Genomic DNA, 20,876 nt, shown 5'->3' on the forward strand with positions numbered 1-20,876 from the left:
GGCGGCGGCTTCGGCGTCTGCCCCTCGCACCGCTGGTTAGGGCAGGTCCGGGTGAGCCGGTAAAGCGACGGTGACCGGCGTTTTGCACAGGGCGGTTGTACGCGCAAGGGGAAGGCGTCGTTCGTGGCCGTTCCCCTGAGAAGGCCCGAAGGAGCAGGCAGGCTGCGGGCAGCGGTGGCCTCGGAAGGCTCGAGTCAGATCGCTAAAAAGAACAAAAGTTTTTTGAGAGAAAGGGGACCGACGTCCGAGGAGGCAATTTAGCGCAGAATTAATTTGCAATCCCGTCTGTAAGGAGGCTGCCGGCAGCCGGGCGCGTGGGGGACACGGCTGGGCTCCTCTCTCGGGGTTTGCACCCCGGCGCCGAATCGCCAATAACGCGCAAAACTCCGGTCCCTGCACCCGCCAGCGCCGGTACTCGCACCCCGAACTTGTTCGCAGGGACACCTCATCGCAGCCCGCAGGGCTGAGACTGCATTCCCGTTATTCCGGGCTTTGGGGGGGGGGGGTACCAAATTGCCGAAACCGAGTAAGGGCGATGCAGCGGAAAAAAGCCGCCGGCGGAGCCGCACCGGCGGCTCGGCAGCAGCTCTCTCTCCACGGAGCCGGCGTTCGCGGAGCGGGGGCAGGGGTTACCGCCGCCCCCGCCGAGCGGAGGCAGGCCCTCGCCCCCGCCGCAACGCCGCGGCCGGCCACTGGCGGGCGCCGGGAGGGAACGGCCCCGCCGCGCCCCGGAAGCGGCGGGGAGGCGGCCATGGGGCGAGCGGTGAGCCTGGCCGCCTGCGCCCTCAACCAGTGGGCCCTGGATTTCGAGGGCAACCTGGAGAGGATTTTTAGGAGTGAGTGGGGCGGCGGTACCGGCTTTGCTCCGCGGGCGCCCGGTTCCAGCTCTGCCGGAGCCCGCTGGCTGCTCCCCCCCCCGCCCCAGGCCGTCGGGAAGCGTCTCCTCCCTCCGCGGGTTTCTGGTCGGGGCGGCAGCGGACACCGGGCCTGTTTTATGCGGTCCGGTTCCCGGCGGCCGGGGGGCGTCTGAGCAGGGCAGGGCGGGCCGGGCCTGAGCGTCCGGCTGGCGTTTAATCCGTCCGACCGTTCTTCCAGGTATCGACATCGCAAAGAGGCGAGGAGCCCGGTACCGGCTCGGTCCAGAGCTCGAAATCTGGTGAGAGCGCTTTGCGGGTTCTGGGTGGGGTACGTTCCCGGTGAATTCCCGCAGAGCGGTCAGGGAGAACATCAGGCACGTAGTACCCTAATGCCCAAAGCATGCGGCTGTCAGTGGAAACGGGAACATTGTAGTTGCAAGGGGAAGATTGGTTCTCTTGTCTTGGAACCGTGGCCGGTACCGGTAATTTGTGACCTGTTTCAGCGCGTCTGCCTTCGCAGAAACTGCAGTGCTTTGAATTCCGCCTAGGCCCAGGCTGCTGCTCTTGAAGGGAATATCCCAGCGGTGCCACCGAGTTGTAAATGCTGTCGGGAGGGATGATGTTGACTGCGCTGCTTCTGCACGTTGTGTATAAATTGCCCGTGTGAATGAGGTGTTCCTTGCCTGGAGTAGTTGTGGTCCCTCATCTCTGGCACTGACGTTGGCTGAATTTTTTATTTCTTATCTTTTTATACGCAGTGGTTACGGCTGCTCGGATCACTATTATGAGTCTGACACGCTCTTGCATTCATTTCAAGTTCTGGCAAAGCTTTTGGAGTCTCCAGCGACTCAAGATATTATCTGTGATGTGGGAATGTAAGTTTTTTTGGTGTAAATGGGATAAAGGGGTAGCTCCTTTAGGAATGGTTCCCCTCCTGTGTTTCTGGGTAGCGAGGGCTCTGCGCCAAACTTCTAAACACATCTTAGGAACTGCGCTGCTTTCCCTTTTGCTTACCATGACTAGGCCTGTGACATGCAAGACACTTTCTGAAAGATAGTCCTTTCAGAGATTTCTGGTGGTTGAGCCCTTCAAGAGAGAAATAGGATAATTACAGTTATTTATTGGGAACCTTAATGGCTGGGCCCTATTGCCATGGGTAAGACTTTGTATTATACATAATGCAAAAGGCTTCATAGATTTACTCTCTTTCAGGAATGTCAGGGCTCACGTAACTTGCTTTGATTGACAGGCATCTTTAGGCAACATACCCATATGTCAAAATCACTGAAACCGTTGCAAGTCACATACTGGCAGTGAACAGGGCTAAATTATAACTGTAAAATTAACATACGTACACCTACTTGTTTTAGTATTGATATGAATGTGTAAAGCCAGCTTTATTTTGAACTAGCCTGGTAGTATCACAGGCAGTCAGGTTTGATTAAATAAGGTAGCCAGGGGGATTCTTCTGGCCTGCTTGCGTTTCTCAGGCATGCCAGTGATCTGGCAGTTGTTGATGTATCTGAGACTGACAGAATGGTCAGTAACTCTGATTTTTGCAAACAACTACTTGAATTAAAACATTAGAAGCTAAAACTTGATATATTGTTTTGTTTGATTCCCTTTAGTGATACAGTGTAGAAGTGTTGTCTTAAAAGTAGTTTTTGTGCAGTGAAGTAGATTCTGTAGCTGTTCTTTACTTCATTTAATGAGCTTAGCCACTGGTAACTTTGCTGCTTATTTTCACAGGCCTGTTCTGCACAGAAATGTTCGCTACAATTGTCGAGTGATCTTTCTAAATAAGTAAGTAGTTCTTTTCTTTTTAAATAAGTAAGTATTTTATAATAAGTAAGTTCTTTATGCATTTTGTGAGACAATACGTTAATGTATCCTTTCAGAGACCTGTTTGGCCTTCAAGAAGGATTCTTCAGTGCTATGTAGAGCAATGGAGTTGTCTTCCTATCTGCCAAATTTTAGAGAGAAAGCTAATGTTTTCCATTATCTCTTTTTCCTTTTTGAATTTGTAGAAACTAAATTTCCGCTGCTTTCTGAAAGACTCCAGGAAAAAAAACTTAAGTCTGCAAACAGAAACTTAAAAAATTATTGTGTGTAGTAGTTGTTTAATATACATCATAATAGAAAAAAAGAGTTGGTATTGATCAGTGTTTTTATTTAGTCGTGTTTGGCTGTACATCAGGTCTTAACTCACCCTTTCTGTTTTATGTTTTAAGGAAAATTCTTCTGATCAGACCAAAAATATCACTGGCAAATGCAGGAAACTACAGGGAACTTAGATGGTTTACCCCATGGAGCAAAGCAAGGTGGGCCAGCTACTGTTAAAATTGTGTTTAAAAACACAGCCTGCCGTTTGCAGCCACAGCAGAAGGATTGAAATCTCTGTAGAAATCCATCAATGCTGCTACAGGGTGAGCAGCAAGACAGTCAGCTAAGCTACCTAATTGAAGCTCAGTTAGAAAGCTTATTAAGTACAATGAAACTCTGAATTGCTGAGCTGGAAGGAAAAGTGTGGCTGAATGATCCTGCAGCCAGTGTAGTAGTGTCATTTTCCTTGTGTCTACTTTCTAACTATATGCAGTTCAGGATTGGAAGAGCCTGTGTTTATCTGCTTGATTGCTGCATCCTGTTCAATATTAAACTGGAAAACAATGTGAAATGGATGCGCTCTGTCAGTATTTTAACAACTGCAGAGGATGAAAGCTACGTACCTTATGATGATGCAAAAGATGCTTGATGCTCATCTCTGATGCCATGCGCTCATCCAGTAGTGAGAGAACGGTTCTAACTTGATGGTCTCAGTAAAGTATTTCTGAGAGGGCCCCTGAGCATCTGTCGTGTTAACCTCAGTCAACTCCAGATGAGTTCTGCATTACTCGCGTAGTAACACTGCAAAAAGAGAAACTTTTATTTGGTATTTGGTTTGCATGGTGTCTTCTTTGTTAGGTCTAGTTTATAGCTAGGATGGAGCGTTGTTTACCATGCATTTCTGAAGAAAAGTGGGATGTTGCTAACTTATAGTCTTAACGTTTCTGAATAATTTCACAGAAAGTACGAAGGTCCTTTTTTTTTCTTTTTTAAACGTAACACAGCCCTGTACAGCTGAAGTGCAATTTCTTTAATCAATGTTAGAAGGTGACAGAATATAGAGATTAGAATCAGTTTTTATGCTGTGATTTCCATAACGATGTACTCACAACTTATAAACCTGCTTTAGGCATGTGGAGGAGTATTTTCTACCCAGAATAATTCAGGAAGTGACTGGACAGGTAAGTTTGTGAAGGATTTTTTTCTTTTCTTTTTAACTTTAGCATCTTCCAGATTCAGTAATTTAAATGAATAGAATTTGTGGCATAAAACTGTAGCATGCCAAATTCTGCTGTCAGTCATGTTGCAAATTCATAGGTTTCAGTGACGGCTCTCAGATTAAATGAGAGCATAATTTAATCTTGTTTATATTAATATTTGGCAGCAAAACAAGTAAATTTTAAATTTGCCTCAGTTATTTATATATACAGGACCTTGAAGATTGACTTATTTTGCACAGTTCTGGTACAGAGTTTATCTGTGCTTGAGACTAGAAATGAGTATATGTTTTGAGGTAAAAAAAAAAAATTAAAAAAAATTAATCTTCTCGATTCGGAAGGGTCTAAAACTTAGGTTATTTTCCGCTAAAGCATGAGTGTGATTCCTAGCAAAAGACAGTATCTGTTTTGTAGATTGTTTGATTCAAAAGCAGTTGTCCTGTCCTGAAGCAAAGCACTGGATCTTAATACTACTGAAATTTCAAGACAAAATTTCAGTACATAGATTTGCAGTTTAGAGCTTTTTTTTTAGCTTGGTGTATAATGAAGGAAGGTGTAATGTGGTTGATACTGTGTCACTCATTTCACAGAGGTGAGTATTCAATTTTATATTTTTTTAGAATTGTAGTAAACTTTTTGAATGGAATAGATTCTTCTATTACGTGTGGGTAAGGATGTTCTTGTTTTTTCTCAGGAAACTGTTCCTTTTGGGGATGCAGTGCTAGCAACCAAAGATACCTGCCTAGGGACAGAAATATGTGAAGAACTCTGGGCACCAAACAGGTAAAGGAGGAGAAGGAATGAAAAGTAAACGAAAACTTATTCTGGATCTGCCTGAAATAAATGTTTGAAAAATTCTGCTTATTATTCTTCCAGGTAGTATATCTTTCAGGAAGTGCCAGTAAGGTAAAATATAATTAGGAGCAATAAATACATCATGGGGAAGATTTCACTAGGCTAGATGCAGGGTGGCAAAAGAAATTTTAGGTACTTTAAAAGAAAAGAGAAGAAGCGGAATGAAAAAGGTGACATGAGGAAACAAATGACAGATAACTATAGTGCTCTCATTCCAGACATTGTTCAGCTTTTAGTTCAACCTGGTGTTGAAATGTCCTCTCTGGATCCATCTCTGTAACTTGATCTAGGGTCAAAGTGACAAAGTTATTTCGTATTAATTTGTATTATCAATCTTGTCTAGCAAATATAATCCTGTATTATTCCCACTTATTGTGCCTAGTTGGAAAAATTTGAGAGTACTAGTAGGTCTTTTTACTTACTTTATTCTTTTTATCTTCGGCTTGGACCAAGTCCTCCAAAGCATTCCATTTAAGAGACAAATTTAGCTCTCTTATATTTGACAAGCTAGAGCATAGGCTTCTAGGCAACATCACTTTGAGATGTATCATTTATGGTTTTTTCTATTTAGCTGTTAGCTTAATCATTCTGCTTTATTTTTTATCAAGCATCAGACAATGCATAAAGACAATGCAGAAGGAAACAACAAAAGGTCATTGAGGGAAAGGAAAGCCTAGTGCCCTTAAGTAATATTTCCTGTTGTTATTTTAGTTCGTGCTACAATTTAAAGTTCTTCCCAACCACAAAGAAGATCCCATTCATAAAGGTCTGATGTGGGGTGGGGGTGGAAATTAACGCAAAATAAACAAAATGTTCCCGATGTTTTTCCAAATCTCCCAGTTACAGACGTTCACTTCCTTGTAACTGCAGAAGGTGTGGCATGTTACAGGCAAAGATGTGATTTTTTTTTTTTTAGTATTTCTTTCTTTTGACAGTGGAAAAATCAAAAAACAGTAAAAGTCTTTTCCTTCTTGTGGTTCTGCTTGCTTTTATGCTTTTGGGTTTACCGAGAGAGAAGGAAGATGGGACAACTGACCTTGCAAGAGTATCTCCATGTTACCTTTTCAGACCAAGATTGTCTTATTCTCTCTTTCTTTGGGACCCAAGCTTCCATAGAGTAAAGTAGAAGGCATTTTATTTAGAACAGAATGCGCAAAAGCCCTTCTGCCCTCTGCGACCACTGCTGGTCTTTAGAAGAGTCAGGCCATGCAAGAAAACATGTTTTTGAGAGTCCTATCCTTGTTTGAGCTAAGACATGCAGAAAACTGACAATGACGTAGATGTTTTTATTTGTCAGTGGTTTTAAATGATACCTGCAGTATTCACAGCATAGTATTGCCAGCTGAATTTTTTTCTGCCTTCTGCTTTGACAGTCCTCATATTGAAATGGGACTTGATGGTGTGGAAATTTTCACTAACTCTTCAGGGAGTCACCATGTGCTGCGGAAGGCTCACACCCGGGTGGATTTGGTGAATTCTGCCACAGCAAAGGTATAAGCTTAAAAAAATTTTATTAACTTCTTGGTTATGCACCTCTTTTTTTGTTTGTTTGTTTTTGTTGGGTTTTTTTTGTTTTGTTTTTTTGGGTTTTTTGTTTTCAAAACAGTGTCCTCTCCTTTGACAGGACATAGCATGAGCATGGGGGCCTTGACTGTCCTTGTTAGTTTCTTGTTTTCTTACCTGTAATTACCTTCCCGGATTGAATCAGCTAGAGGGGAAGAGCTCTCTGGCTGGGGGACTGTACTTCTTTGGCACACCCTGCTAAATATCATGCTCTAATGTGAAGCACTGTAACTTGTTTCCAGCTCTGTGACCCCAAATGCCAGGGGCTGTTTGATTGCAGGTCAGCTCTGTCTGGTCTGTGGAGCAGCAGGCTAGAAGAGAGGCCATTTGGTATTTGCATGGGAATAGGGGAGATACAAACCTACCTGTGTGTGTGCAGGGGGAACTCCCTGATGAAACTTTGCATGGGACCTCATAGTTCTGCACTGGCATGCCAACTATATCATCTAGCTTTCATGCACATCTATAAAGAAGAGTCAGAATACATTAAAACAGTTTGGTAACTCCCAGCTCTGGCGACTGATGTTCCAAAAATGTATTTGATGTCCTCGATCTTAATTCCATTAGACATTGAAGAAAAAAAATATCGCACTCCTATAATGGATAGAAAATAGTTAATCAGGGTAGCTGACTTTCAGTAATTGGAAGTATGAAATGCTGAATCCACTGCGTAGAGAGTATAACCAGCTTGAAAGGGTGTTGTTGAATGCACATTCTGCACAAAAGGCGAACAACCAGTGGCTGTGGTTGCTCCCTGTAGTTATCTGTGCCTAAACAGTCTCCCTCCATATGCATTGTGTACTGAATGGCAGCTCGTTGCCAGCTTGTAATTTGGTCAACAAATTCCTGGCACATACAAAAGCATCCAAAAGTCTCTTTCGTTTCCTTAAAATGACAGTTTCCCTGTTCACATAGCAACATTATGTTGGAGAGGAATACCGGTAACTATTGGGAAGGGGGAATAGAAATCAGTGTTTAAACTCAGACTTCATGGATTTTTTTTCCCCTGCTGTCATCTTCTTAAAATATATTATATTCTTCTACTTTGAAAGTTCTGTTTATTTTAGAGAAGACATTTAGTTATTAGACTGTAATCCTGTCTAACAGTGATGGGGGGACAAAAACAAAGTAATGAATGTATATTACACTGTGAAAAATGTTTGATTTGTACAACTGCTTTGTCAACGTTCTTTGGTTATATTTAACAGTATCTGCTCTGTCCTCAGATATCCAAACACAGCTTCTGTCATCATCTTCCTGCTTTTCTCGATCTCTATTTGAACTTAAAATTTAAATTTAGAAGTGCAGCCCTCTCTATTTGAGCTACGGGAATGACTCTTGCTAATAACAGAAGACACCTGTCTTCCAACAGTGTGGAAGGGATAGAGTTCACTTACTACATTTACTTATGTAATTACTTGTTTCTGTCATGTATATCACATGCAAAGTACTTTTTCAAATGACAGGAGAGAGTCCCGGCCATAAATCATTCACAATGTAAAGACAGAGGAAGATTGTAAGAAGGACAGGAACAGAGAAGTAATTTTGTCTTTTAACATTCTGTCAGGTGCTGTATTCTGAAAAGCATTTTTTTGTCTGCATGTTTGTTTTCCTCCTAGAATGGTGGAATATATATTTTAGCGAACCAGAAAGGCTGTGATGGTGATCGTCTATATTATGATGGCTGTGCCATGATTTCGATGAATGGAGAAACAGTTGCACAAGGATCCCAGTTTTCACTCGATGATGTGGTAATATATTCAACCTATAGCTGCTACTTACAGCTGAAATTAGCATGGCTACGTTTATGCGCTATGCAGACGTTCCATCTACTAGGTCCATGTCTCTAGACTAAAAAAGATATATTTTTACTATGCTATTCAACTAGATCCAAAGTTTTTCCTAGTCAAACTGCCCAGACCTGATCTACAGTAGCTCTCCTGCTTTTGCGAGTGAGGAAGAGCTGTCACAGTGGAGGAACTTCATGAAAATGTTTGCATATGCAATCACCATGTTTAGGAGAGACTCTGTTAACTTATATTCCCTTGTCTAAGAAAAAAAGGGCAAAGGTTGCGGTGTTCTAGTTATGACCCAGGTTGGTAGACAAAATGTTTAATAGGTTGAGCTTCACTTCAAAGAGCCCTTTCTCAGTAAATGTGTCATCAAAGCTGTATGTTTCCTCACATTATGTGTCAAATTAATCTCTTTCCCCAGTATGCTTCTTGCCTTTTCCTCTTGTCCTTTGCCCCAGCTGATGGTGAACCTATTGTTCACCCATCTGACAAGCGCTATAAATTTGTTGCGGTTTATGAGCATCCTAGTGTACTCGGTGAAGTGAGTCAGTTGTGCTTGCTTTGTAATGGAAGTAATTCTACTAAGTCAGAAATGACTTGTGAAGTGAACATAAAAATCTGTGTTGAAAAAAGTTGCATGCATTCTTCTTCCCCAACATTTTTTGTAGTCCAGGCCTATCAAACATTGTTTATCTGTTTGTGTAGAATTAATCTAATGTTGAAAGCCTTTCCATAGGAGGTGCTGGTTGCCACGCTGGACTTGGAGGACATTCGAAGTTACAGAGCAGAGATTTCATCTCGTAACTTAGCGGTAATAATCTTTACGGAGGTGATGTTTGTAGACTCTGCCAAGTTTGAATAGTTATTGAATTTAAAAAGTAGTTGCATGTCTTGATTTTTGCAGTATTCTATAGATCTGATATTTTATAGGTATGTGCTACATTAAAATTGATGTCTTCCCAATTCTTTTGTACTATTGCTTAGGCAAGTAAAGTGAATCCTTATCCCAGGGTAAAAGTGAATTTTGCTCTGTCATGTTCTGATGATGTAGCTGTACCTACTTCTGTGCCAATCCAGTGGAGACATCATAGTCCTGAGGAGGAGATCAGGTAAGCACATAGTGAATCTGTTGCTTGAAAATTATTTTGATTAAAAAAACCCCAAAAGCCAAACTCAAAAACTCAAACAAACAAACGAGATAAGCATAAGATCTTATTTATATTTAAGTAAAGAAAGTATCTCACTGGAAGACCACAGTAAATATGTTGACTTGCTTAGGTCTTATTCCATAACCCTGTTGGAATAAGTGTATTTTGTAATTTCAGCCTTGGTCCTGCATGTTGGCTTTGGGACTATTTAAGGCGCAGCAAACAGGTAAGAACAACTGTTTTTGCTCTTTGCCTTGGCATACACATCATCTCCTGTGCTGTAGGGACAGTACACATTGCTATCCTGTGCTGTCGTTAATGCAAAGTGATGTTAGTCCAAGGTGCCAGGTTTGAGTTTTTCACTGGTAGCTCATTCAGACTTAAAACCTGTATGCAAAGTGTGACTTCAGTATGCTCTTCAGAACTTTTCCTCAGGAATCATGCTTTCTTTGAAAGCAGCAGTCAAGCTTACCTAATAAAGGGGATTTCTTTTTCTTTGAAACATTGTTTTTTCCAGTAAGGAAAATATTTCAGTGGCATAATGGAGATGTTTAAAATAAGCAGAGTGACATGAACTAGTAATTCAGTTTAATAGTGAAATATATATGAAAAATTTCATCCTTTTTATTAGCTCTTCAGTCTTACTAGAGGGTAAAGACATACTGGAAGTTTTTCTAGCCAAAGGGTTTACACTGACTACTTGTTTGATTATCCAGTCGATGAGAGTTCAGAGGGTTTGCTAGGTCTGGTTTGTTTGTTTGTTTTTCCTCAGTAGAATATAAGCAGACTTGAACAATGCGTGTGTAATTTTTTTACAAGAGTATGTTTGTGAATGGTACAATATATATTTTTCTAATTTTGCTATTTGGAACGTCTTCCTTGCTCTATTTTCAAGGCAGGATTTCTCCTACCTCTTAGTGGTGGAATTGACAGCTCTGCTACAGCTTGCATAGTATACTCTATGTGTCACCAGGTTTGCCTGGCAGTCAAGAATGGAAGTAAGTAGATATGCATGTCTGGACAGCCATGCTTACTAATGGTTATGGACAAGTTAATATTAGCTGGGTGCAATAGATGCAAGAGGTCATTAATGGTAGACTCTTGCCCAGTTGTTCTAGTGGAATCCTTTGTATCTGTTCAGAAATTCCAGCAAAAATGTGCGTCCAGATTTCAGGTTCTTTGAATCGGCTTAATAGTTTTCATTTTGGGTTTAAGAATTGGATGTGGAACTCAGACTAGTTTCTGTCTAGAGTATCGTTCAAAATATTGGCTGATGTAGTTTTGGGATTTCAGTTAATCATGAGAGTTTTCTCCTATTAAATTCTGCACTACAAAACATGGTTAGGCATGGTTCAAGCTCTGAAACTGGCTTTAAATAGACTATATGCATTTAGCTAAGCCTTTGTACGTATTGGATCATATTTTCTATGAAGTTTCTTTAAGGTATAAAACAAAAGGATTTAATATTTCCATGTTCAAAATTAGGAGCAATATCAGTAATTCTTTTATTTGATATATGAAAATATGTTTGGGGAGTTAGATGATGGAGTTGTCTTATTTGTGAGGGGCAGTGTAAATCTTAATTGGAATACAAGAAACATAAAAGTTACTTACATATCCTGGATAGCAGGAGTGCAACAATTTCCACTCTTGTTCTATTTCTTTTGCTTTGTCCTCAGATGCGGATGTGCTGGCTGATGCGCGCAAGATTGTGAATGATGAGACCTATGTCCCTGAGGATCCTCGAGAATTTTGCAAGCGTGTCTTTACCACTTGCTATATGGCTAGTGAGAACTCCTCCCAGGATACTTGCAACAGGGCTAAACTTCTGGCTGAGCAAATAGGCAGGTACAAGTTGAGAAGTGCTGGAAAAAAAAAATCACATTCTGGCAAAGACTTTCATGTAAAACTTTTAAACTCTTAAAATGGGAAAAAGTAGGAGAGGAATAGTAGGTGTGTTAAGCAGGAGTATTACAGACATTATTATATAAGTGTGTAAATGTTAGGCAAACGTAAAAGCATTTGGTGAAGGACATGGAAATTTGGAAACAGACTCTGGAAAGTGTTATTCTTTTCTAAGTGTCTTCATACCAGATCTGAGATGATAGCAGCCTTAAAACATCATTTGATGGGTGGGGTTTTTGCTTTTTTTTAATGCTATTTTATATAGTCAGATTGTGCTAGTTGAGTCACTTCTGCTTGAATTCTTCTCAGCTATCACATCAATCTGAACATAGATGCGGCTGTGAAAGCTATTGTGGGAATTTTCAGCATGGTGACAGGTCGAACTCCCTGTTTTTCTGTCTACGGAGGGAGCAGCAGAGAAAACCTGGCACTCCAGAATGTGCAGGTGTGTTTCATGTAGGCTGAATCAAGTCAGACCCTTTTTTTTTTTTTTTTTTTTTTTGAAAGACTACAAAATGGTAAAGTAACAAGGGGCCCCTTCGTCTGCATTGCTGTGAAAACCTGAACTTGTTGTGGTGTGTCCCTGAAGATTCATGGGCTTCCAGTAAACGCTTGGCTGCAGCAGAAATCTACAATCCCACATAACTCAGGAGAAGACCAAGATAATTACTGCTTGTGTCTTTTAAAACTTGGTCAGGAGGAAATAGTACATGCCTGTATCTCATCAATAGCATTGATCTAGTTGCTGTTTAGAAAAGCATCCCAAGAGAAAGTTGCCAGGTCAGGAGAATGAGCGGCAAAGTATTCTAATAGTTGAGTTTGAGTCCAGTATGATTGTGGCAGCTCAAGACTCAAAAATATTGCTGATGTATACTAGACTTTCCTCTGGTGAACGTTAGCAGCCTTTAAAAGGCTCTGCGTGAGACGTCAAGCTTACCCATTCCAATTTCTAGATGTCCTCAGTTTTAGAAGGTAGAAAGTTTTTATACATCAGAAGGTGTTTAATGTTCAAAAGGCTTATAAAAAGCAGCTCCAATACACATTTCCAGTTATGTATTTTCATTGTGTCAGAACAGATTGGTGCTGTGCCTGGGTAGCGCTGGTGTACGTATCCTACAGAATCACAGAAAACATAGTTGCCTAGTTACTTCTAGTCCCTGGCTCCAGTTGTAGACTTTGTTGTCTTGATAGCTTTCTTTTTGGCCTACTCTTAAAAGCTTCCAACCTAACCAGCGACTCTGTTTTAATTCTGCCTAAATGTTGATTATCGTGTTTGATAATTTTTGTTAGCTGAGGACTTGATCTTTCTTCCCCTGCTATTACTGGAGGAAGCCAGCTGTCTCCTCTGGAAGCCAACACTGAATCCTTTATCAGCTTTTTGGCAATGGGATAGGCTTTAGTCACAGGGGAGTGTGGCGATTTGCTTAACATCGCACACAACTGTGCCTAGAGCTGGAGGCTGAATCTCAGTTCTGTTCAGTATTATTACCATCCTTGGAAAAAGTTGAGTTTCAGGATGGGGACTAAAGCAAAGAGAACTTTTTACAAATTTTATGTAAATAAATCCCTTTAGTCTAATACTCCACAAAAGGGCATGGTAGACAGATGGTTTATCTGCATACTCCATCCGTCATGGATCCTTATTAGTGCTTGTAGGAGGTAGAAAATGGCAACTACTCCCCATTCTGCAATTCAGAGTAGAATAAACTTGCTCAGTCATGTAAGTTTGTGCCAGTAGCGGATATTGAACCTGGCTTTCCTACGTGTGTTCGGCATCTTCTCCACAAGACCATCCTTCTTGCAGTTACACTTACCCCTCTCGCATTTTGTTCTTTATGGGTTTGTTTTGGGAATTGATTAGTAAAAGTGATTGGGAAGATATTATTTTGCTCTGTAAATTTGCTTTATTTTTCATTTTGCTTTGCAGGCTAGAATAAGAATGGTCCTTGCCTATCTGTTTGCTCAGCTGACACTGTGGACTCGTGGGATGCCAGGGGGACTTCTCGTGCTAGGATCAGCCAATGTGGATGAAAGGTTGGTGAAAGTTAGAAATCTAAAACCAAGTGAATTGGGAACAGGTCACTTCATTTCCTTGCAACTCTACCAAATCCCAGTGTACCTCAGAAGAGGTAACAAGCTAAGAATACACTGATAGCAGTGAAATTACTGAAAATAGCTGAATTGGCCTGAATGTAAAATTGTGTATTTTTCAGTTTAGCCAAAGCATTGTCATAGTTTTCCAATAAAATGCTGTTCCTTCCTTAGCTGTTTTCGGTAGAGCTTGCCTGTTTAGTTGACAGGTTAACTTTCCAATCTGTTATTTGTTGTATTTTCAATTACTGTATTAGGAATTAAGTTGTGAACTTTGAGTTGAAAAATAGATTTTAAAAAATCTGGAGTACTGTTATTAGAGCTGACTATTTGAAGATTAAAGCAATCCCCATAAGATTGTAGAATTGATAACCTCTAAAGCTGTGAAAGTAGTGTGTGCTGATTCTATGGGGTTTGGGGGTTTATTTTTTTTAATTGGTCAGGACAGTATTTTAATTGTTTTGCATCAAATGTATCACCTTAGCATGGGCAGTCTTGTAATGCTTCCTAGTTTAAAATATTGTCTTTCTTCTCCTGGCCATTTCATGGCTTTAGAATGGCCCTGTTGTAGCTGGATGTGTTTGGCCCTTACGTATAAATACATTTAACAATATGCAGTCTGTTTCTCCCTGTCTTTATACTACAAACATGTGCTCTCTAGTATAAACTATTACATGTTATGCTAATGTTACATTATTATTTACTATTACTATATAAAATTTCTTCTCTTGCTCAGTCTCCGAGGTTACTTGACGAAGTATGATTGCTCAAGTGCTGATATCAATCCCATTGGTGGAATCAGCAAGACTGATCTGAAGAACTTCATACAATACTGCATTGAAAATTTTCAGCTCACGGCCCTCAGAAGGTGAGTAGTGAAGCAGTGATATTTGGTGACTGTATTTGTATGCAGTATATCGTGGACTTCATGGTTTGGTTTTCTCTACTAACAGAGCTAAGCTGCAGTAATATTGCAAATGCTAATAAAGCATTCTGCATATCCCTCTGTTTTTAAATGATTGTGTACGTTTACACAATGTAAACTGTTGGGTGCTGAAAATACCAACAGTCTTATAGGAGTTACCGTGTGCAAGCATTTGTGTTGTTAATTCCACTGAAGGAACTGTTTGAACCAAATGCTTTATGTTTTTGGCATAAAGCATTGCTTTTTAAACGTGGAACAACTTGCAAGTACCACTTCTTTAGAGTTACCTAGTTCTTTAGCAGCTTATGCCCTGAAAATGTTTTGAATAAAGCATTTGATTTTTAACAAACCAGACTGTCTGTTAACTAGTACTCATGAGACTGGATAGAATTCATGTTTTTCTTTTTACCTTTTTCTTACAGTATCATGTCAGCTCCACCCACTGCGGAGTTAGAGCCCCTGGTGGATGGACAAGTGGCTCAAACTGATGAGGTAATGGGCAGTGACTTTAAAATGCTCTGGTAAGCCTTATCCCAAAATTTGTTTGTTGTCCAGTAACTATTGTTTGCTCTTGTATGTATCCATGCTGATTGACAAGCATGTTGTAAACAGTCTTAAAGCTGCTGACAAGGCACTACTATCCCATACCAGCCTTATCTATGTTGACAACAGTTTCCGAAACAGCAAATTAACTTTTTTTTGAATGATTTTATATTTGGGGCACTTAGAAAGATGGCAGTTCTGAAATTCAGCTTGTTTTAAATTTTCTTAATATCAAAAGAGAGTTAGGGCCTTACTACTATTAAAACGACTGGTGGCAAAGCCCTTCTTTTTCTTCCCCTGTCCTTCTCTTTGCTGTCCACTTGGATAAGAGAGGGCTGGTAAGCCTAACAACTACCTCTAAGGGCTGTTGGATATTTAACGGTAGGGTATTGTAAAACTCTTTATCATAAAGCAAAGGGTTGCTGAACTAGAATTAGTGGTTTTCTTCATTTGGCCTTACCTTACTGATACACACTACATTTAAGCTCCCTAGAAGGGAAAATGAACAAATCTCAGGAAAGAAATGTTTTCACTGGCCAAATCAAATACATTCATGGAACAATTTAAAATCTCCCATTTCAGAAAGCTTCCATTTTTTTTTTCCTTCTGCTCATAATATTACTATCTCGTTGTCTTTTTGATCATTGGCAATTTCATTTTGGTGTTTCTTTGATTAAACTGGGTTATTGTAATTGCTCCATAAAACTATTAATTATAGTTTGCATAGTAAAGATTTTCAGTGATTTTTCTGTGTGTGTGATTTCAGGCAGATATGGGGATGACATATGCAGAGCTCTCAATCTATGGCAAATTAAGAAAAATTGCAAAGGCTGGACCGTACAGTATGTTCTGTAAGCTGATTAATATGTGGAAGGAAATTTGTACTCCAAGAGAGGTAATACACACAAAAAAATAAAAAAAATTCAAATCATGTAATATCTTTGCCAAAATAGAGTCTATCTGGAAAAAGGTCAAGTAGAGTTCCTTTTGACTGAAAGGGATAGTTTAATTATTCTGTGTTTAGAGTTTGTTCTACAACTGTAGCAGAATATGCTGGAAAAACTGGTAAGCATCTCTTAAATTAATGGAGCTTGTTGTCTGTGTTGCAAACTGTTAGAACAATGACTGGGTAATTTGAAAACAATTACTTCAGAACTATACCCTCAGGGGAAAATTATTCTCTGAAATACACATGGCTAACTACTCTTGAAGCCTTTGGTTATGTCTTCTAAGACAGAAAACGGCTCTTGCTTTGAAAGGCTATCTACACTGAAGAGGTATCTGCTTTGCTGTTATGCAGTTCTTCTTTTCTTGGGCATGAAGGAAAAAGTTCAGATTATCACCCGAGTTGCAGAGGCTAGTGCTTACTGTTAGATTTCTTACAAGGCACTTCCTTATTGGTAAATGTTAGGTGCGGAGACCGAGGTGGTGTCTGAAAATGGTCTTAAATGCCTCTTATATGTAGGGTCATCCACAGTGATTTGTACTAGTTGTGGTAGGTAATTTATGTAAATGTTAATGAAAGAAAATGGATGTGTAAAGCTAGAACACATTCTTAGCTAAACTTTTAAATACTAAGAATCTTCATCCCATTAAAAGCTATATTCTTTGTACACCAGGTGGCATCAAAGGTTAAGCATTTCTTCAGGATGTATTCCATTAACAGACATAAAATGACAACCCTGACTCCTTCCTACCATGCTGAAAACTACAGTCCAGATGACAACCGATTTGACCTGAGGCCTTTCCTTTATAACACCACATGGTCCTGGCAATTTAGGTGTATAGATAAACAGGTAAATGCCCTCTACTTCTTGTATGGTTTTATATTTAAAGCCCTCGCAGTGGTACAAGCCCAGTTCCAGTGAATCCCTAGCAAAAGACAACTAGCATTTAGGAAAATAGTTATTACAGAAATAACTGTGATTGTTCTTTTCTCATAACTGTGAGGCTAAGAATTCTCTGGTTTCAGTGTAGGCTGGTTTTTAAGAACAGCTTGTCATGTTGCTAGGAAAGCAAGAAGAAAAAAAAAGAGATACATGAACTGAGGCCAGAAACTAATAGGTGTACCCATACTCATGAAGTCTTGTGCTAATGCGGAGAACAAGCTTATGTGTTTCGGTTTCAGTTCAGGACCCGTCTGAAGGGATCTGCTTAATCACGGGATTAAGACTTGACCTACATCTGTGTGGGAAGAGCCAGTAAGAGGCAGCAATTCATTGTGAATGCTTCTCCCACCTGCTTCTACAACAATACCTTTTTCGAAACTTCAAGTCAGTTGACTCCCAAATACTTGTTTGCTCAAATACAGCAACGCTAATGGTACAGTGCTTAGTTTGAGCACTGTGAGGTGTGGAGGGGCTCAAGAAACTATGGGAACCGTGCTTAGCTTTTTGTAGTTTTTAGTCACACCTTCGATGTTATTTTAATGAATTTTTTTGAGGCAAAAAGTGCTGGGCTGAAGAATTTTAGCACCTTGAAGTTTTTTCTGCCAGAGATTTTACACCTCAGTTGCTTTTAAGAATATGTTTATATATGTAATAAAATATTAATTCCCTCGTCTGTGAAATGCCAGACATGCTGTAATAGTGTTTTATTACCTTGAAGCCTAGGATAAAAGCTACCACGTGCAGTGCTTTTTTGTAGCTCTGTATGGTGGGTTTTTTCCATCGTTTTGGACTTTTTCCTACTGAAGTCCAGGACAAAATTTCTTTTGGCCTCGGCTGGAGTTGGGTAAAATATTTTTGTAGGGTCTGGACCAAAATATAATTATTTTATGCTTACAGTAAATGTGATTAAGTTCTTTTAATGATACAGGATATTGTTACACTCTTTAACTAGATTTGTATGTAATAGCAGTTGTGCTATGCAAGGGTACTAGCCATTGCAACTTACTCCTGAAAATTGGGAGTCAGGTCTGGGGAAGAATCTGTTATGTAGGCAGCAGTAACCTGAACTGATAAAAGTTCAGCAGTAACCTGAACTGATAACTCATTTTTACGCATAGCTTTTTGCAAGACTGAAAAATAATGGCTTGCAATAATGTGAGTCAAATCTGCCCTATTCAAGAAAGGGAATACTGTAAGAGTTTCTGCTTATTGTGCATGTTCAGCACAATTGTAATTCCCAAGACAATCACTCTCTAGGGCAATGTCTCACTGATAATTATGCTCCTGAGACTTCATCAGCACTTAAGTTTTTTCTGGTGTAGTAACAGGACTGTGAAAATAAGGCATAAACTCTAAATGACATAAAAAACACCTTTAGTTAGGTAATGCCAGGTTTTCCTGTAGAAGAGTCATGTTACAGCTTGATCTCACTGGTGAAGGGAAATGGTTTGAAGTGCTAATGATAGAGAAATCTGTTGAATTTGTGGAAAGTACGTTTCTACTTTGCATGTTTGTAGTGTAGTCAAGCCAGTTTAGTTATCCACTGTTTGAGTGCAAAATTTCCTCTGTATTTGCTGCAGAAGGAACAGGGGTAAGAGGAAGTTGAGATCATAGCATTTGCTGTGAATTGCCAGATTTGCCCTTGGAGTCTTAATGTCATTCAGCTCTACCTAGCTGAAGGTTCCACCTGGCTGATGAAATTTCTAGTGGTTTAGAGCAACCCTAGGAACTCCAGTAGCACTGTCTGTAGCTTCTGCCTTTGAGTTATGCCTGAGGTAAAGGATGTGTGCTCAGAGCATGCACTTTTGCAATTTCTAGGTGCCAAAATGTTCGGTGGGGTTTTAATAGCTGGCATAATTTGAAGGAACTGTGACATAGCTCAGAAGAAAGCTGGCACATCTACCCCCAAGGATTACATATCTGTAGCCTGTCTTCTGCTTTTTCCAGTGCTTACTGGTCATACCACAACATTAGCTGCGTTTGGTCAAAATGAAAGATTTATCAACCTGAGTATCTTTGTGCATCACTTTCGTGACCCGTAGCAGATGTTGAAGCAAGAACATAAGAACAGGGAATTTATAATACGACCCTCCCTTTATATGCCCATAGATTTGAGGAATGTAGAACTGAATTTTCCAGAGTTAGAGATAACGTGCAGAACATTGTGTTTACTTTGTGCTCTTGGTCTATCCTCCATGAATTTGTAGAATTCTTTCTGAAACTATTTATATTGTTAGTCTTAACAATAGCTTAGCTTAATTAAGGTAATTCCTTTTTCTTAAGTTTTAAGATCAGTGAAAGTCAGTTTTATAAAATTGTGTATGTGTGCATGAAAAGCATTTTCTATGTTCGTTCTAATTATTCTAGGCTCTCTGTTACAGGCAGGGTTCCAGGTTATGGCCTGCTCTGATCTGACAGCTGTCACTGGAAGGGGCAATCTTGCCTCCCTTCCTGTCTCTCCTGGCTTCTCGGATGGCTTTGGTGCTTGCCTCGCTCCTTGGTCAGCCAAATGAAGTCACCAAGCTGACAAAAAACTAGGAACTGACAGGAGCATGCAGCTGAAGGGAGGTTAAGGGAGTGGGTGGGAAGAAAGTTTGACCGTCTCTTTTGACTGCAACTGAACACCCTGTTCAGCTCAGTTGTCCCCTGCAGTGTATCCCACTGTCAGTTCCTGGTAAATCTGGGCTCTACACTGTTTTGTGATGGAAGCCTGAAAAGACAGGAGAGTTTAAACGCAAACTTATTTTTTACTATTGAATCAGTTTCCTTTTAACTTGCAGGTATCCAAGCTAGAAAAAAAGGAAGGAATTTCTGTAGTTGAAGATGTGGACTGATCTGCTGTCTTGTTTAACTGCGGTAATTAATTTGCTAAGCAGAATGTTCAAGACTGGAGTATACTGTGAAGATGAGCAGAGATGACCCAAACAATTGTTGAGATGACCGTTGTAAATGGTATTTGTAATCGGGTCCTTTTTTTTTTTTTTTTTTTTTTTTTAATTGACTCCATTTTGTTCCCAATATACTTAAACCATAGTTTGGCTAAGGAATCATTTATTAAGAATTTTCTTCAACTACTGGAGTTAATTGCCTTTAATTGCAAATATTTGGATAAGCCCATCAATCATAAATAAATGCAGGGTAGTCTTTTGTGAAAGTGAATACACATACAAATATTAAGTTTGGTTCTAGTAATTTGGATATGATTTTTGAGTAACATTCAGCTGAAAGTATAAAATTTTAACAGTTCTGGCATGTGCTATTGAGAGGACAAACTCATTTTACTTTGCAATAAACTTGTAATTTAATAATGCTAATTGACTCAGTTCTTATTTTAAATGTTTTTATTTATCTAGCATTGGCTATGTAGGCTGGTCTAGTGTTTTGAATGGCCACGTAAGGTCTAATTCAGCAGATATTGGAAGCATGTCTAACTTGAAGCAGATGGGTAGTCTCCTTGTTAGCTGGATCCAAATTAGAGTTCAGCTTCTTGTTTTTGCATCTACTTGCTGTGTAACTTGTGGCAATTAACTTTAAAATCTCTGACTTAATTTTCTCAGAGAGGAGTAATACCTACTTCATCAGGATGTTCAGGGATTGTCTGATTGTTATTGCTCTCCAAGATCCTCAGCTGTATTTTAAGGATTTTGAATAAAGTTCGCATGGTGTCTTTTCCCTCCTGGCATTTTTGATGTGTAAGGGTAACTTGGCGTACGTGAAATAAAAAATGTCTTATGGTGCATGGTATCTTGAATAGAGAGGACACGAGTTTGGTATCCATGCCACTGTTGTCATTTCTATATGCTCTGCTGCTGCCTGTCCAGGAGCTGTGATCCATTATCACTGACCATGCCATCAGTGAGTGGTTGGACTTGCCCGCGTAATCCCTTTACTGTTGGAATCGAGCTCGCTGGGTGTAAAACATCTGGGAATGAAGTGAGTATTGCAGAATGAAGTATAGAGCCAGCTTCCTTTGAGCTCAATTAGTTT

General features: G+C 40.0%; 1 protein-coding gene across 2 annotated transcripts; it reads left to right on the forward strand.

The window, feature by feature from the left end:
- Positions 1 to 727: 727 nt before the first annotated feature.
- NADSYN1 (NAD synthetase 1) lies at positions 728 to 20,561 on the forward strand. 2 transcript variants are annotated; one of them, XM_075048249.1, is made up of 21 exons: positions 728 to 836; positions 1,096 to 1,156; positions 1,616 to 1,732; positions 2,607 to 2,660; positions 3,089 to 3,178; positions 4,090 to 4,141; positions 4,872 to 4,960; positions 6,406 to 6,523; positions 8,215 to 8,346; positions 9,125 to 9,199; positions 9,373 to 9,497; positions 9,714 to 9,762; positions 10,432 to 10,534; positions 11,216 to 11,384; positions 11,751 to 11,886; positions 13,369 to 13,475; positions 14,269 to 14,400; positions 14,880 to 14,949; positions 15,767 to 15,895; positions 16,620 to 16,796; positions 19,670 to 20,561. In XM_075048249.1, exons 1-21 carry the CDS (start codon positions 752 to 754, stop codon positions 19,721 to 19,723), a joined length of 2,124 nt encoding a protein of 707 aa, XP_074904350.1. In that variant the 5' UTR covers positions 728 to 751; the 3' UTR covers positions 19,724 to 20,561. The 2 variants fall into 2 exon arrangements, 1 of the variants encoding a protein (XP_074904350.1); XR_012653196.1 differs by lacking the exon at positions 19,670 to 20,561 and having other exon boundaries at positions 14,880 to 14,978; positions 16,620 to 16,760.
- Positions 20,562 to 20,876: the final 315 nt, after the last annotated feature.

Source organism: Buteo buteo, chromosome 16, assembly GCF_964188355.1.
Source record: "Buteo buteo chromosome 16, bButBut1.hap1.1, whole genome shotgun sequence".
Lineage (NCBI taxonomy): Eukaryota > Metazoa > Chordata > Aves > Accipitriformes > Accipitridae > Buteo > Buteo buteo.

Excerpts from the sequence above, each read along its gene's own strand:
- NADSYN1 (XM_075048249.1), top strand. The coding sequence starts at position 752 with ATGGGGCGAGCGGTGAGCCTGGCCGCCTGCGCCCTCAACCAGTGGGCC. Across the intron at positions 10,535-11,215 it reads CCTGGCAGTCAAGAATGGAA|ATGCGGATGTGCTGGCTGAT; the intron begins GTAAGTAGATAT and ends CTTTGTCCTCAG. Across the intron at positions 15,896-16,619 it reads AAATTTGTACTCCAAGAGAG|GTGGCATCAAAGGTTAAGCA; the intron begins GTAATACACACA and ends TTTGTACACCAG.